The following is a 17786-nucleotide window of genomic DNA, read 5'->3' as shown; positions in this document are numbered from 1 at the left end:
GTTGATGCAAGTCATCTGTTATTGGACTGTTTCACAAAGAGGAATGCTGATTCAAATAAACTGTTAGGTGTCCTTGAAGAGGGATTGTTGTTGTAATTATTTGAGTATATTGTAAGATTTCTGTTTAAAGAAAGAAAGGGGAATCTGTTCATGATTGGTTGATTATGTTGTTAAAGATACAGAGGTGATGGGTGTTGTTTGACTAAGGATTGAGAGTATATATAAAGAGAGTCTGCTGCAACACTGAGTTAATAGTTAGGAGGCAGAGATCTATAATGCTGCATCTGGTGAATAATCCCAGTAACAAGGAAAAGATCTGTGTCTTTTTTCATACTCCACCATCTGTCTTGGATCCATTTAACATCTGGGACTTTACTGTGTGTTACATAGATATACCAGGATATTTCAGTGTGTTATATAGATAACTCAGGACATTATATAGATATCCTGGGATATTACAGTGTGTTATATGGCTATCCTGCGATATTACTGTGAGTTAGAGAGGTATCTTGGTTAATTACTCTGAGTTGTATAATATACCAGGGCATTACAGTATTCTTTACAGATACCACAGGACAGTACTCTATCAAATCGCCACTTAGCCTTCTTCTCTCCAAGGAGAACAGCCCCAACTGCTCCCATCTATCCTCATAGCTGAAGTTTCTCATCCCTGGAACCATTCTTGTAAACCTCTTCTGCACTCTCTCCAATGTGTTCACATCCTTCCTATAATGTGGTGCCTAGAACTGTACACAATACTCCAGCTGAGGTCTAACGAATATCTTATATAAATTCAGCATAACCTATGCCTCACTGTAATATCCCAGGATGTCTATATAACTCACTGTGTATCGCTGAAAAAAGAAACATATTGAAGTTTTTCACCTTGCACTCGTCAGGACATTGAAAAAAATACCAAATGTAAAGGGAATAACAATTTACACTTCATGCGAAGAGAGTGCTGATTGGTTGGAAAGTGGACTCTAATTGGTAGAGTCATTACCATGGAGAATGCACCAGTTAACTGATGGCTGACAGTTAACTGCCAAGCTTTATTTAAATTCAAGCCAGGCAGGTTGACTCTGATTGGTCAAGGTATTGCCCTGGGGAATGAACCAGCACGCGGCTGTCATCTACTTTGTTCAGCTGAAGCAGGTGCAACGTGTGTGCATGTTCTTGCTGTCTGCAAAGGACAGGGCCCTGTGGATTAATATATGTGACTTCTAGCACTGTGAGCCCAACTGACAAACTTAAATTGGTTGTCAGTGTAATTCTTAGAACGCAAAGAATTGTTTAGAAAATGTTGTCCAATTGCAGAATCACAACTAATGTTGGATATTGTGTTTTGAGTTTAGCAAGCACGGGCTGGCTGGGTACAGTCTGTACCTTGCCTGTTGTGAACAGTGGGGAAGAACAGCACCAGTCTTTGGGATGTAGGGCCTACATACCTAGCATCGCACTAGCACTGAAATTCATACACCCATATATTACTCATTTGTCTGATAGGCAGAATGTCATTTTGGCTTGACGGCAGCATCCTGTTAGTGGTGAATAGCACTTGTGTTGCTACTGCATAGTAGCAGTGTGAAACAGCTAGCTCAACCAGTTGCTCAAAATTTTGAGATACCTTGCCCTCCCAGGGTAATCTGAGGCAGACTGAGCACTTTTCAGGGCCAAAACTGATAGCCTTAGGCCTGTTCATGAGTTTGCGCGATATACAGCGCAAAATGATCTGATCAGGGTCGCCATTATCACACAGGATGCCTTTGATGCCCCTATTTCAGCATCAAGCTTGCATGGTGAGCAAATGGCTCGAGCCCCGTTTACGAGGTTGCCAATAAGATCAATCTGATAGCGTGTGGAACTGCAGGAATGCCAACGCTTATATTGACCAGTGAAAGTAGGCTTGCGGTAGACCATGGTAGAGAACCGCCTGGCTGATTTCTTAATTAGTAGGTCAAGGAAAGGGGGTTCATTTGACTGCTCCATTTCAAAGATGAATTTGAGTGCAGGATGGAGCCCATTAAGGAAATTGTTACATGCAGTTGTGGATTCAAATATAGTAAATGTATAATCTACATAGCGGAAATATGAAAGAGGTAGGAGGTTAGGTGTCATTACATCCAAGATGCTTTTCTCATGGAGCCCAACAAAGATGTTTGCGAGAGCTGGGCCTGGAGGGGATCCCATGGCAACACTACCTATTTGGGCATACATGGTGTTGTTAATGCTGAACTCAACTGCGTGAGTTGCTGATTTCATACTGATTCATACTGTGCGCTTTATACGTATCCTGGGACATTACTGTGTGTTACATAGACATCCAGGAACATTACTGTGATTTATATGGATAACCTGGTATATTACATTGAGTTGGACAGATACCCCAGGACATTAGTGTGGGTTTTATAGTAATGTCTCACTGTAATATCTTGGGATATCTATATAACTCACTGTAATTCCCTGGGATATCTATATAACCCTGTAATGTCCCGGGATATTTACGTAACTCACTGTAATGTCCCTAGATATCTGTAAAAGAACATAAGAAATAAGGATAGGAGTAGGCCATTCAGCCCTTCGAACCTGCTCCACCATTCAATAAGATCATGGCTGATCTTTTACTTCAACCCCATTTTTCTGCACTATCCTCATATCCCTTGATGTTTTTATTATGTAGAAAGCTGTTGATCTCAGCCTTGAACATACTCAGTGACTGAGCCTCCACAGCCCTCTGGGGTAGAGAATTCCAAAGATTTATCACCCTCTAAGTGAAGAAATTCCTCCTCATTTCAGTCCTAAACGGCCTACCCTTGACCTGAGACTGTGTTCCCTGGTTCTCGAACCCCCATCCAGGGAAAACATTCTTCCTGCATCTACCCTGTCACGCCCTGTAAGAGTTTTGTATGTTTTAATGAGTTCACCTCTCATCCTTCCAAACTCCACAGAGTCAAGGCCCAGTCTATTTAATCTTTCCTCATAGGACAATCCCTCCATCCCAGGAATTAGTCTGGTGAGCCTTCGTTGCACTCCCTCTATGGCAAGTATATCTTTCCTGAGGTAAGAAGATAATAAGTCACTGAAATATCCCGGGATAAAACACAGTAGGAACATAGAAACATATGAGCAGGAGTAGGCCATTTGTCCTTTTGACCCTGTTCTGCCTTTCAATAAGATCATGGCTGATCTGTTTGTGTTTCGAATTCCACATTCCCATCTACCCCCGATAACCTTTGATTCCCTTGCCTAACAAGAATCTATCTACCTCTGCCTTAAAAATATTCAGTGACCCCGCCCCCACCGCCTTCTGAGGCAGAGAGTTCCAAAATCACACAACCCTCTGAGAGAAAAAATTTCTCCTCATCTCTGTCCTAAAAGGGCCACCCCTAATTTTAAACCAGTGCTCCTAGTTACGAACATATGAGCTTATGAATTAGGAGCAGGAGTCGGCCACTCGGCCCCTAGATCCTGCTCTGCCATGCAATAAGATCGTGGCTGATCTGATTGTAATCTCAACCCCAAATTCCTGCCTACCCCCGATAACCTTTCACCCCCTTGTTAATCAAGAATCTATCTGGCTCTGCCTTAAAAATATTCAAAGACTCTACTTACACCACCTTTTGAGGAAGAGAGTTCCAAAGACTCACGACCCACTGAGAGAAAAAAATTCTCCTCATCTCTGTTTTATATGAGCGACCCCTTATTTTTAAACAGTGACCCCTAGTTCTAGATTCTCCCACAAGAGGAAACATCCTCTCCACATTCACTCTGCCAAGGCCCCTCAGGATCTTAAAGGTTTCAATCAAGTCACCTTTTAATCTTCTGAACTCCAATGGATACAAGCCTAGCCTGTCCAACCTTTCCTCATAAGATAACCTGCCCGTTCCTGGTATTAGTCTAGTTAACCTTCTCTGAACTGCTTCTAACGAATTTACATATTTCCTTAAATAATGAGACCAGTATTGTACACAGCACCCCAGATGTGGTCTCACCAGTGCCCTGTACAACTGAAGCATAACCTCTCCACTTTTATAATCAATTCCCCTCACAATAAGTGATAACATTCTATTAGTTTTACTAATTACTTGCTGCATCTACATACTAGCCTTTTGTGATTCACGCAGTAGGACACCCAGACCCCTCTGAATCTCAGAGCTCCTCAATTTCTCACCATTTAGATAATAAGCTTTATTATTCTTCCTGCCAAAATGGACAATTTCACATTTCCCACATTATACTCTATTTGCTAGATCTTTTCCCACTCACTTAACCTATCTATGTCCCTGCTAATGTCTTCTTCACAATTTACTTTCCTACCTATCTTTGAGTCATCAGCAAATTTAGCAACCATTCCTTCAGTTACTTCATCCAAGTCATTTATACAAGTTGTAAAAAGTTGAGGCCCCAGCACTGATCCCTGTGGCACACCACTTGTTACATCTTGCCAAGCAGAAAAAGACCCATTTATGCCAACTCTCTGCTTCCTGTTGGGTAACCAATCTTCTATCCATGCCAATGTGTTACCCCCTACACCATGAGCTTTGATTTTCCACAATAACCTTTGATGTGGCACTTTATCAAATGCCTTCTGGAAATCTAAGTGCAGTACATCCACTGGTTCCCCTTTATCCACAGCACAACACATGACTCCTTCAAATAACTCCAATAAATTGGGTAAACATGATTTTCCTTTTACAAAACCATGTTGATTCTGCCTGATTGCCTTGAATTTTTCTAAGTGCCCTGCTATAACATCTTTAATAATAGCTTTTAAGATTTTCCCTATAACAGATGTTAGGCCAACTGGCCTGTAGTTTCTTGCTTTCTGTCTCCCTCCCTTTTTAAATAAAGGAGTTACATTTACATTTTAAGTGTAAAAATGATAGGGTAGTAATGGTGGGGGATTTCAACTTCCCCAACATTAACTGGGTTAGTCATAGTGTGGTAGGTTTAGAGGGAGAGGAATTCTTAAAATGTATCCGGGAGAGCTTTTTAAGCCAGTACATAGAAGGTCCTACAAGGGACGGGGCAGTCCCAGACTTATTTTAGGGAATGAAGTCAGGAAAGTGGTAGAGGTATCACTGGGGGAGCATTTTGCAGATAGTGATCATAACTCTGTTAGATTCAAGGTTATTATGGAAAAGGACAAGGATGGGCCAGAAATCAGAGTTCTAAATTGGGGGAAGGCTGATTTTAATAAGATCAGATATGATTTGGCCAGAGTGGACTGGGAACAACTACTTTTAGGTGACTGCGTCAGAGCAGTAGGACTCATTCAAGAAGGAAATAGGGAGAGTACGAGGCCAACGTATTCCAGTAAAGACAAAGGGTGGGCCCAACAAATCCAGGGAACCCTGGATATCGAGGGATGTACAGAATTGGATAAAGAGAAAAAGGGAGGCTTATGGCAGATATCGAGAGTTCAAAACAGCGGAAACCCTAGAGGAATATAGAATGTGTAAGGGGGAACTTAAAAAGGAAATTAGGAGAGCAAAAAGGGAGCATGAAAAAACATTGGCAGGTAAAATAAAGGAAAATCCAAAGTTATTTTACAAGTACATTAAGAGTAAGAGGATAACTAGGGAAAGCGTAGGGCTCATTAAGGACCATAGTGGTAATTTGTGTGTGGAGCCGGAAGACGTAGGAAGGGTTCTAAATGAATACTTTGTGTCGGTGTTCACAAGTGAGAGGGACGATGTGGGTATGGAAATCAGGCAGAAGGACTGTGATATAAATAAAGAAATTAGCATAGAAAGGGAGAAGGTTCAAAGTGGTCTGGCAGGCTTAAAAGTAGATAAATCTCCAGGCCTGGATAAAATGTATCCCAGACTGTTGAGTGAGGCAAGGGAGGAGATAGCAGGGGCACTGGCAATAATTTTCAGTACCTCTCTGGCCACAGAAGAGGTACCAAAGGACTGGAGGACAGCCAATGTGGTACCGTTATTCAAGAAGGGAGGAAGGGATAAACCAGGGAACTGCAGGCCAGTCAGTCTAACCTCAGTGGTGGGGAAACTATTGGAAGCGATTCTGAGGGACAGAATTAATCTACACTTGGAGAGGCAGAGATTAATCAAGGACAGTCAGCATGGTTTTGTTAAGGGGAGGTCATGTCTGACTAATTTGATTTTCAAAGAGGTGACCAGGTGTGTAGATGGGGGCAATGCCTTGACGTAGTCTACTTGGACTTCAGCAAGGCTTTTGATAAGGTCCCGCATGGGAGACTGATAATGAAGGTAAGAGCCCATGGGATCCAAAGCAATTTGGAAAGTTGGATCCAGAATTGGCTGAGTGGCAGGAAGCAGAGGGTGATGTTTGAGGGGTGTTTTTGTGACTGGATGCCTGTATCCAGTGGGGTTCCACAGGGATCGGTGTTGGGTCCCTTGCTGTTTGTGGTATATATAAACGGTTTAGACTTGAATGTAGGAGGGATGATTAGTAAGTTCGCGGATGACATGCAAATTGGTGGGGTGATAAATAGTGAGGAGAACAGCCTTAGATTACAGGTGGATATAAATGGGCTGATCAGTGGCAAATGGAATTTAATCCGGTAAGTGTGAGGTGATGCACTTGGGCAGGACAAACAAGGCACAGGAATACACGATAAATGGTAGGACCCTGGGAAGTACCGAGGATCAGAGGGACCTTGGTGTACATGTCCACCAGTCCCTTAAGATAGCAGGACAGGTAGATAAGGTGGTTAAGAAGGCATATGGGATACTTGCCTTTATAAGCCAAGGCATAGAATATAAGAGCAGGGAGGTTATGCTGGAACTGTATTAAACACTGGTTAGGCCACAGCTAGAGTATTGTGTGCAGTTCTGGGATCCACATTATAGGAAGGATGTGATTGGAGAGAGCGTGCAGAGGAGATTAACCAGGATATTGCATGGGCTGGAGAGTTTTAGTTATGAGGAAAGATTGGATAGACTGGGGTTATTTTCCCTGGAGCAGAGGAGATTGAGGGGGGACATGATTGAGGTGTATAAAATTATGAGGGGCATAGATGGGGTAGACAGGAAGGAACTTTTCCCTTTGGTGTAGGGATCAATAACCAGGGGGCATAGATTTAAGGTAAGGGGCAGGAGGTTTAGAGGGGATGTGAGGAAGAATTTTTTCACCCAGAGGGTGGTGGGAATCTGGAACTCACTGCCTGAAAGGGTGGTAGAGGCAGAAACCCTCATAACATTGAAGAAGTATTTGGATGTGCACTTGCGATGCCATGGCATACAAGGCTATGGGCCTAGTGCTGGAAAATGCAATTAGAATAGTTAGGTACTTGTTTGACCGATGCAGACTTGATGGGCCGAAGGGCCTTTTTCTATGCTGTAGGTCTCTATGACTCTATGTGTTATTTTCCAATCTAATGGAGCCTTCCCCGATTTAAGGGAATTTTGGAAAATTAAAGCTAATGCATCAACTAATTTTTCCCTCATTAATCTTTTTGTTATTCTTTGCTGTCCTTTATATTCTTTCCAATCTTCTGACCTGCCACCCGTCTTTGCATAATTATATGCTTTTTCTTTAAGTTTTATACTTTCTTTAACTTTTTTAGTTAACCACAGATGGTGGATCCTCCTCTTGGAATTTTTCTTTCTCATTGGAATGTACCTACTCTGTGCATTCTGAAATTCCCCCTTAAATGCCTGCCACTGCATCTCTACTGACCTATCCCTTAACCTTATTGACTAGTTCACTTTGCTTTCATGCCCTCATAATTGTCCTTATTTAAGTTTTGGACGCACTCATTTCTCACTCAAAAAGAATGTAAAACTCAATCATATTAAGATCACTGCTACCTAGGGGTGCCTCCACTATCAATTAATCCCATCTCATTGTCCAATAGCAGGCCTAGTATAACCTGCTCTCTGGTTGGCTCCAGAATGTGCTGTTCCAAGAAACTATCCTGAAAACATTCTATGAACTCCTCATCTATGCTACCTTTGCCCATCTGATTTTTCCAGTCTATATGTAGATTAAAATCCCCCAGGATTATTGCTGTACCTTTCTGACAAGCTCTCATTATCTCTTCTTTTATACTCTGTTCTACCATGTAGTTACAATTAGGGGGCCTGTACACCACTCACATAAGTAACTTCTTGCCTTTATCATTTCTCATCTCAACCCAAACCGCTTCTACATCCTGGTTTCCTGAATTTAGGTCATCCCTCAGTAATGTGCAAATACCATCATTAATTAACAGAGCTACCCCTCCACCTTTTCCCATCCTTCCTAAATGTCACGTACCCTTCAATATTCAGGTCCCAATCTATGTCATCCTGTAGCCATGTCTCTGTAATGACTATCAGATCGTACTTATTTATTTCTATTTGTGCTATCAGTTCCTCTGCTTTGTTTTGAATGTTACATGCGTTTAGATACAGAATCTTTAGTTTTGTCCTTTTATTATTTTTGTAGCATCTAGGGTTATCTGCTGATTTACTCTTAGATTTGTACTCTCTGTCCCTTCCGGTCACGGTCTGTTTATCATTTCCCATATTGGTACCTTTCTCTCTCGCCTTGTCTCTACTCTTTGGATTACCACATCTTCCCAAATTTAATCCCTTGCCCCCACTATTCAGTTTAAAACCCTCTCTGGACTCATCCACAAGTGGAAACATCCTTTCTACCTCTACCTTGTCAATACCATTCAGGATTTTATATACTTTAATCAAGTTACCCCTCACTCTTCTAAACTCCAGTGGAAACAAGCCCAGTCTGTCCAACCTTTGCTTATAAGACAACCTGTTCAATTCCAGGCATCAATCTAGTAAACCTCCTCTGAACCACCGCCAATGCATTTACATTCTTACTTAAATAAGGAGACCAAAACTGCACACAGTATTCAAAATGTAGTCTCACCAGTGTCCTGTATAACTGAAGCATAACATCCTTACATTTATGTTCAATTCCTCTTGTAATAAAGGTTAGCATTCATTAGCCTTCTTAATTATGCGCTGTACCTGCATACTAACTTTTTGTGACTCATGCATCAGAACACCTGGATCTCTTTGCACCTCAGAATTGTAATAAGTAATACTCTTTTTTTATTCTTCCTGCCAAAATGAACAACTTTACATTTTCCCACATTATACTCCATCTGCCATATTTTTGCCCCTTCATTCAATATATCTATATCCATCTGCAAGCTCCTTATGTCTTCTTCACAACATACTTTCCTATCTATCTTTGTGTCATATGCAAACTCAGATACCATGCCTTCCCTTCCCTCATCTAAGTCATTGATATCAATTATAAAAAGTTGAGGCCCCAGCACATACCCTTGCAGGACTCCACTCGTCACATTCAGCCAATCAGACAAAGACCCATTTATGCATACTCTGTTTTCCGTCAGCCAGCCAATCTTCTATCCGTGACAAAATGTTACCCCCTACACCATGAGCTTTTATTTTCCATAATAACCTTTATGTGGCACCTTATCAAATGCCTTCTGTCTTCATACCCTTGTAATTGCCTTTATTTAAGTTTAAGACACTAATTTCTGACCCAAATTTCTCACCCTCAAACTGAATGCAAAGTTCTATTATGTTATGATCGCTCTTACCAAGGTGATCCTTTACTGTGAGGTCATGAATTAATGCTGTCTCATTACACATTACCAGCTCTAAAATAGCCTGTTCCCTGAGGTTCCAGAATATATTTCTCTGAGAAGCTGTCCCAAATATACTCTATAACCTCAACCTCCAGGCTACCTTTGCCGATTTGATTTGTCCAATCCACATGAAAATTAAAATCTCCCATAACTATTGCAGTACCTTTCTTACAAGTCCCCATTATTTCTTGATTTATACCCTGGTCCTACAGTGTAGCTACTGTCAGGGGTCTTATAAACCACTCCCACCAGTGACTTCTTTCCTTTGTTATTTCTTATCTCTATCCAAACTGATGCTACATTTTGATTCCAAGAATCAAGATCATTTCCCACCCCTGTACTGATCTCACCCTTGATTAACAGAGCTACCCCACCTTCTTTTCCTTTCTTCCTGTCCTTCTGAAATGTCAACGACCCTGAATATTCAGGTCCCAGCTACGATCGCTTTGCTACCATGTCTCTGTAATGGCCGGCACTATCATACTCATTTATTTCTATTTGTGCTATCAATTCATCCATCTTGTTACGAATGCCTTGCGCATTCAGATAAAGAGCCTCTAATGGTGTCTGTTTACCACTTTTCCCGATGCTGACCTTATTCGCCGGTGCATTCTTATGTTTGTACGCTCTGTCCCCTCTTGTCACATTCTGGTTAGCGTTAGCCACGTCATCACTGCTGCACAGAAGAATGGCCCCAAAAATGGCAAAAAGACTGCAGCACACCCCCCCCTCCGCACTGCCCAACCCCCAACCCTCACCTGTCCCCACATGTCCCTCGAGCGCATTATTGCCTCTTTAACTTTCCGAATCTCCCCTCACGTGGACCATCCCTCCCACTATTTAGTTTCACGTGCCCTCCAGTGGTGGAATCTGCCTGTACACCGGACCTGGCTTGGATTAATGCCGCCCGATAGTGCAGCTCCCATCTTCCCCAGGTCAGGTGCCAGTGGCCCCGTGGATCAAAACCCCCATTCCCCCCGCCCCAATCTTTGAGCCACGCCTCCAACTCGCTGATATTTTTTACCTTGTGCAATTTGCTCGTGGTTCGGGGAGTAATCCAGAGGTTATTACCTTTGCAATCCTGTTTTTTTTTAATGTAGCCCCCCCCAGCTGTTCATAATCCCTTCTCAGTTTTATCAGTACTATTTCAACCCAGTGAAGAAGGAACGGGGCTGGATATAATTCTAGCGACTGAAAGGGAGTGGGGGGGAGGGAAGAGAAGCTGAGGCTGTTCTCCTTGCAGCAAAGGGGATTGAGTGGGGATCTGATAGAGGTGTACAGGGTTATGACAGCTTTGGATGAGGTAGATACAGAAAGGCTGTTCCCATTAGCTGATGACGCAAGGACTAGGGGACAGAGATTTAAGGTTCTGGGCAAGAGATGCAGGGAGAATGTGAGATAACCTTTTTTTTAACCTCACGAGTGGTAATGGCCTGGAACTCGCTAGTGGAAACGGAGATGATCAACGATTCCAAAAAGAAACTGCATGAGCACTTGAGGGAGATAAGCTTGCAGGGGTAGGGGGATAGAGTGGGCTCAATGGGTCAAACGGCCTCCTTTTGTGGTGTAATTTACTCTACATAGAACATGTTTGAGTCCAAGGACGTTTGGATAAGAACTGTCATCAGGATTAGAGCACTGAAAGGACAAGGGTCAATCAAAGGTGAGGCGAGTTAACCGGATGAGGGCTATTTACAGTGAATCTTTGTTACTCAGTGAGTCGTGGTGTTCTGGAATGAACTGCCTGAAAGGATGGTGCAAGCAGATTCAATAGGAGCTTTCAAAAGGGAATTGGGTAATAGTAGAAAAAGAAAAAAATGTAGCGCTATTGGGAAAGAGCAGGGGAGTAGGATTAATTGAACAACTGTACCAAAGAGCCAGCACAGGCATAATGGGAGGAATGGCCTCCTTCAGTGCTGTATGATCCTGTGATTGTAAATTTACACTCCCGGCCGAAGAGGAGGCTCCATTTGATGATGTGATTTTCCTGTAGTAACCCCAAGCAGTACACTGTGTTCTTTCACATATCATTACTGATCAAACCTCCTGCAGAGCTGGTAGATAACACACACACACAGACACACACCTGCACACACACACATGCACTCACACACACACACACTCGCACATACACACACACTCGCACACACACACACACTCGCACACACATATGCACTCACACACAAACACACACACACGCACACACAGACATACACACACACTGACATACACACACTTACACAAAGACACACTCGTACACACACAGAGACATGCACACTCAAGCACACACACATAAACACACATGTACACGATAACACACACACACACACTCACAAAAGGGCACACACACACACACAGGGACACACACACACAGCCATACACATGCACACATGTTCACATAAAGACACACTGCACACACACACGGACACACACATGCACACACTCACACAAAGACACACACGCACTCACACAGGAACACACACACACACATACACACACACACATACAAAGACACACAGACACAAACACAAAGACACACACACACACACACACAGGACAGAATTGTCCCAGATTTGCACTAAGTGCAGTAGCAGGTGAGGATAAAAGCGGCTTTTCACGATGAATCGCTCCAAACCCGCTGCATTCATTATGAATTCCTTGAAACGCACCATTTCGGTGGCGGGCGGGCTCTCATTTGCCCACCACGCCATCACCTGACTGCTTCATCATGCCGGGCGCCATGTTTAAAGTGCAGCCATGCGCACTGCACGGAACAATGGCCCCGAAACGTAAAAAGTCTGCAGCCCTCCCGGTTCAGTGACGCGTCCCTCAAACACCTTTTGGACGCAGTGGAGGCTCACCGTGATGTCCTCTACCCCCGGTCTGTCCGCAGGAGGGGCAGCAACATCACCAATCCGGCTTGGGAGGCTGTGCCAGTGGTGGTCAGTGCCAATGCCCTGCAAAAGAGGGCAGCCACCCAGTGCCGCTACAGGATGAATGATCTCCATTCCGCCAGGGTAAGTCACTCTTCTCATCACCCTCAACTCACACACTCACAAACCCATCACACACCCGCAGGGCCCTCACTGCCAGTGCCAGGGACATCACCATTCACTCTCTCACATTCACCTTCATTGTCCTCAGACCCTGGCCCATGTTTATGCTTCACCCACAATACTTAGGGGACAGTTTGCTGTATCAGCACGTTAACATTCTGTCACACCCAAATCCTTCCGATTCCTAATATTTCCCAACCGTTTAACTTTTTAAAAATGCTCTATTTTCCATTCTTCCTATCAAAAAGTCTATAATTTCACACTTTGCAAAATTATATTTCACCTTCCTGTCCACTGACTTAACCTACCTCGATCTCTTTACAGGACTCTTTGCATCCTCCTCATGGCTTACTTTCCCACCTGGCATTGCATTCTCAGTAAACGTGGATAAATTACACTCTGCCTCCTCCTCTAAGTCTGAGGTCCATTGTAAATAGCTGAAGACCAAGCACTCATTGTTGCAGGACTCCACCCTGACTTGTCCCTTTTTAAATGTCATAATCGCATTAGCTGTCTGTCAATCCACTATTTATATATATATATATATATATATATATGGGATATTGCTTGTCGATCCCTTCCCTAGCTTCATTTAATATGCACAAATGCAATCCATCTGGACCAGGGGTCTTATCCTCTCTAAGTTCATCCATTATCGCTCCCCGTTCTATCTCAGTATTTTTTATATCCTTGTCGATCTAATATCATATCCATCATGTTAACTGTCCTTGTAAATACTGAGGCAAACCAATTACTTAATATTTCTGCCATTTTATTGTCATTACCTGTAAGTTTATTGTGTTTACCCCTTATCCACTGGTTTTTTTCGTTATTCACGTATTTGTGGAAAATGTTGCTTTTGTTATTGGCCTGTTGGTAGAATACAATTTATTTTTATATTTAATTTGGAATTTTTCTTTCCCTTCCTGCTGTTTTTTTGGATTTTCTTACTAACATTCTCATTCTCCCTCTTATCCTCCTCTCTCCTTTGTTGTCTATGTGGTTGGTGTGCGCCTTTACTTTAGATTCAATTTCTTTATTCATCCAATGTGTGTCATTACTGACTGGTTTGCGCCTGTTCTTTAGTTGGATATATTTTCCTCGACTCTATTGGTCACTGTTTTAAATGTTTCGCACTGCTGTCCCGTCTCTATGTCATTAAATTTTTCTAGTGTGAGATGTGGGCTTCGCTGGCTGGGCCAGCATTTATTGCCCATCCCCAGTTGCCCTTGAGAAGGTGGTGGTGAATCACCTTCTTGAACCGCTGCAGTCCATGTGGTGTAAGGTACACCCACAGTGCTGTTAGGGAGTTCCAGGATTTTGGAGGGGAACTTGCAGGTGGTGGTGTTCCCATGCATCTGTTGCCCTTGACCTTCCAGATGATAGAGGTCACAAGTTTGGAAGGAGCTGTCAAAGGAGCCATGACATATTGCTGAAGTGCATCTCGTAGATGGTACATACTGCTGCCACTGTGCATTGATGGTGGAAGGAGTGAATGTTTAGGCTGGTGGATGGGGTGCCAATCATGTGGGCTGCTTTGTCCTGGATGGTGTTGAGCTTCTTGAGTGTTGTGGGAGCTGCACTCATTCAGGCAAATGGGGCGTATTCCATCACACTCCTAACTTGTGCCTTGTAGATGGTGGATAGGCTTTGGGGAGTCAGGAGGTGAGTTATCAGGTGCAGGAATCCTAGCCTCTGACCTGCTCTTGTAGCCACAGTATTTATATGGCTAGTCCAGTTCAGTTTCTGGTCAATGGTAACCCCCAGGATGTTGATGGTGGGGTATTCAGTGATGGTAAGGCCATTGAATGTTAAGGGGACGATGGTTTGATTCTCTCTTGTTGGGGATGGTCATTGCCTGACACTTGCGTGGCGTGAATGTTACTTGCCACTTATCGGCCCAGACCAATTTCCTTGCCTTGTTTTTTTTTTGCAGGTGAAGGTGTGGTTCCAAAACAGGAGAACGAAATACAAGCGTCAGAAGTTGGAGGAAGAGGGACCCGAGTCCCAGCAGAAAAAGAAAGGCTCGCATCACGTCAACCGGTGGAGGTTGGCGACAAAGCAGTCCAGCCCTGAGGACATTGATGTCACCTCAGAGGACTAGTGAGGGAGGATGGGGGGACGGTGGGAGAAGGGACGGAGGGAGTGACAATGAAAGAGACTATGTGAAAGCACAGACATTTCCACCCAGGGTGAGGAGGATGGGAAAAGCTTCGAAACAGTTTGGAGAACAACACATCGACAATCATCTTGTACAAGACTTCGCGGAGACTGAATCGGAAAAGAAAAATGCACTTCAGGATGTAGTTGGAAGATAGTGACGCTTCACCAGTGACATTTAACCATCCGCTGTGTATATATATAAATATATATTATATTAAAAATTATCTGAAAGAATAAGCTTTTTTTTTATTTATTGGACGTTCCTTTTTATAATGGTGACTCTTCAGCTTGTGGTGAGGGGGCAGAGGCTGTGAAGGTTCCGTGGGTTTGTCCCCTCATGAGTTGAATATTTTTTTGTCGGGATGCAGATGTTCAGATGAACTGATCTACAAGGGAACGTGTTGGGAGGTAGTTGCTGTTTTCAGGGAGTGGGCTTTGTTATTTCCCACTGCACTTATTGTACAAGTAATGTTTGGAGGGTTTTCCACTAATGGCCTGATATAAATGCTTTTTGCAACATCATCGGTGCATCATGAACATGTCACATTTAGTGGTGTTGTGGTTGTCAAAGGTCAATACACAAGAAGTATAGAAGCTGTCAGTGGTTTTCTTGAGTAAGCACAGCTCTTTATAATTACCTTCTCCTCTCCTGAAGGTGCTGATTCAGTTCCACTGTTCAACCTCACTTCCAACAATTCACCTGCATGGCCATTCTACCTGTGAGAATTTTGTCAGTGAGAATCAGTCTGACCTGCCTTCAATCATACACATAGTCACACAAAGACAATCTCACACAGACACCAGACAACACACACACATCAGAGACGCACACGCACACACACACTCGCAAAGACACAAAACACACAGACACACACACATATACACCACACCTACAAACACTCAAACGTAGTCAAATACAGACAGACACATAACACTTTGACAATTCACAAAGATACACACACATGCACTCAGATACATGCTCAGATACACTGACAAATACATAGACACACAAACCCACAGACTCACAAACAGACATCATTCACACGCACACACTCACACATAGTCACATACAGACAGACACACACACACACTCACATAGGCATAATCTGATTTAGAACGAAACACATACAAATAAACCCATGCACACTCACACAGACACACTGGTACACCCTCACACAGACAGACCTCACTGAGACAATCTCACAGAGATATACACACACTCTCAGATATTCTCTGAGGGACATTCACATAGATGCAAGATACTTACATTGTCGCCCACACCCACTCAGACACCCACTCACACAGGCACACGTGCACACATTGACACAAGCTGACACTAACACTCCTACAGACACTCACTCACAGACACCGACCCACACTCAGAAATAGACACAATTTGATGCATGTTCAAATACATACACTTCCCCCAGAGAAGCTCAACACAGATATACTCTGGAACACACACTCGCAGACAAACACTCAAATGTATATACCAAACCTGCAAGTACATTTTCCAACCAGGGGCCATGGATCAGTGAGCAGAAGGGGCAGGTGAACCCACTGGCTCCACATTGGTTGGTTATGGGTTTAATAGGTTGGGAAGGCCCTGGTGGGGAGTTCTCCTCTCACGGGCTCAACTCCCGATGAAAATGTGAAGGGGCCATCAGACCTCTGGTAACTCTGGTCAGGAAGTAGGTCTTTCATTTTGAACATGGGCTCTCTCTCCCCCAACTCTCAACGACCAGACTGTAAATATCTGTGATGTAGTTTTAATGATTGATGTGTGCTTCAGAAAGCTAAATCTCATTATTTTGCTTCCCCCTGCATTCTCTGCCTGAGTACATGAATAAAAACTTGTGATTTTTCCTAAGGTGGTGTTGCGTGATTTATTGTTGCCTTAAAATCCACACTTGTGCCTGTGTCACCTCTTATTTGGAGGGTGTTGTCTTGTTACATTATTTCCTGGCAGCTGCTGATTTTAAGTATAACAAAAGCAACAACTCGCATTTATATAACGCCTTTAACATAGTAAAAGTTCCCAAGTCTCCTCACAGGAGTATAACCAGTAGACAATGGACATCAAGCCGCATAAGGAGATATTAGGACAGGTGACCAAAAGCTTGGCCAAAAGAAGGCAAGTTCCAAGGGGCGTCTTAAAGGAGGAGAGAAAGGGAGATAAGTTTTAGGGAGGGACTTCCAGAGCTTACGGCCTGGACAGCTGAAGGCATGGCCGCCAGTGCTGGGCAAGGGAAGTGGGAGATGCAAAAGAGGCCGGAATTTGAGGAGCACAGAGACCTTGCAGAGTTGGAGGGTTGTGGGAAGTCAGACAGCATTGACAGTGCTGCTGGTCGTCAAAGCCAACAGGCCGAGGGCAGCACAAACATGCAGGGAGCCCTCCGCACCCTTCATACAACCTTGTCCCTCAAGCTTCCCACATTAAAAACCATACAATGGAGAGAGTCAGACTACTGCCCTTTGGTGGTGGTGCTCCAAGGCATTGACAGACAGCTGCACTTTCCAATGGTATTTGGGGAGAGGTGGGGAGCGCAAGAAGCCCCGGGTTACAACAGGCTATAATTGAACTTAACTCTCCAATCCTGGAGGGGCCCATGTTTGCAATGACTACCTTGGAAGTGGCACTAACAGATGTTACAGACAGGTGGGTGGGCAGGGTTGGCGGGGGGGAGGGCGGAGCAGGGGGCGTTAATTCAAACAGCCCTGATTTCTCCTCTCACCACCCATCCCTAAACAGAAAGGTGTTTGGATTTTGATTTCCTCCTTTATAAGCGATGGCGTATTTCCCCAGCTCTTGGTTTTGGTGTGATCCAATTTCTATTAATAATCCCACAGCAAACTCCTGATAGGATAAGCTTAGAGAGTTAGTTTACTTGCAGAGATACAGAAAAGGCAGATTTACAGGGAAAAGACCATAGGGAAAAGTGAGTCCAGGGTCCAGA

General features: G+C 43.6%; 1 protein-coding gene across 1 annotated transcript in view; it reads left to right on the top strand.

Annotated features, from left to right (window-relative positions):
• LOC144679754 (homeobox protein EMX1-like) overlaps nt 1-14770 on the top strand; it is a 261683-nt gene extending 246913 nt beyond the window's left edge. Inside the window, exon 3 of the mRNA XM_078540509.1 lies at nt 14603-14770. Coding sequence (XP_078396635.1) covers nt 14603-14770 — 168 coding nt within the window. The remainder of the gene's footprint in view (nt 1-14602) is intronic.
• The last annotated feature ends 3016 nt before the right edge of the window (nt 14771-17786 follow it).

The sequence above is a fragment of the Cetorhinus maximus genome, chromosome 1 (assembly GCF_964194155.1).
Source record: "Cetorhinus maximus chromosome 1, sCetMax3.hap1.1, whole genome shotgun sequence".
Classification (NCBI taxonomy): Eukaryota; Metazoa; Chordata; class Chondrichthyes; order Lamniformes; family Cetorhinidae; genus Cetorhinus; species Cetorhinus maximus.
This window is presented reverse-complemented; position numbering and strand designations above follow the sequence as displayed.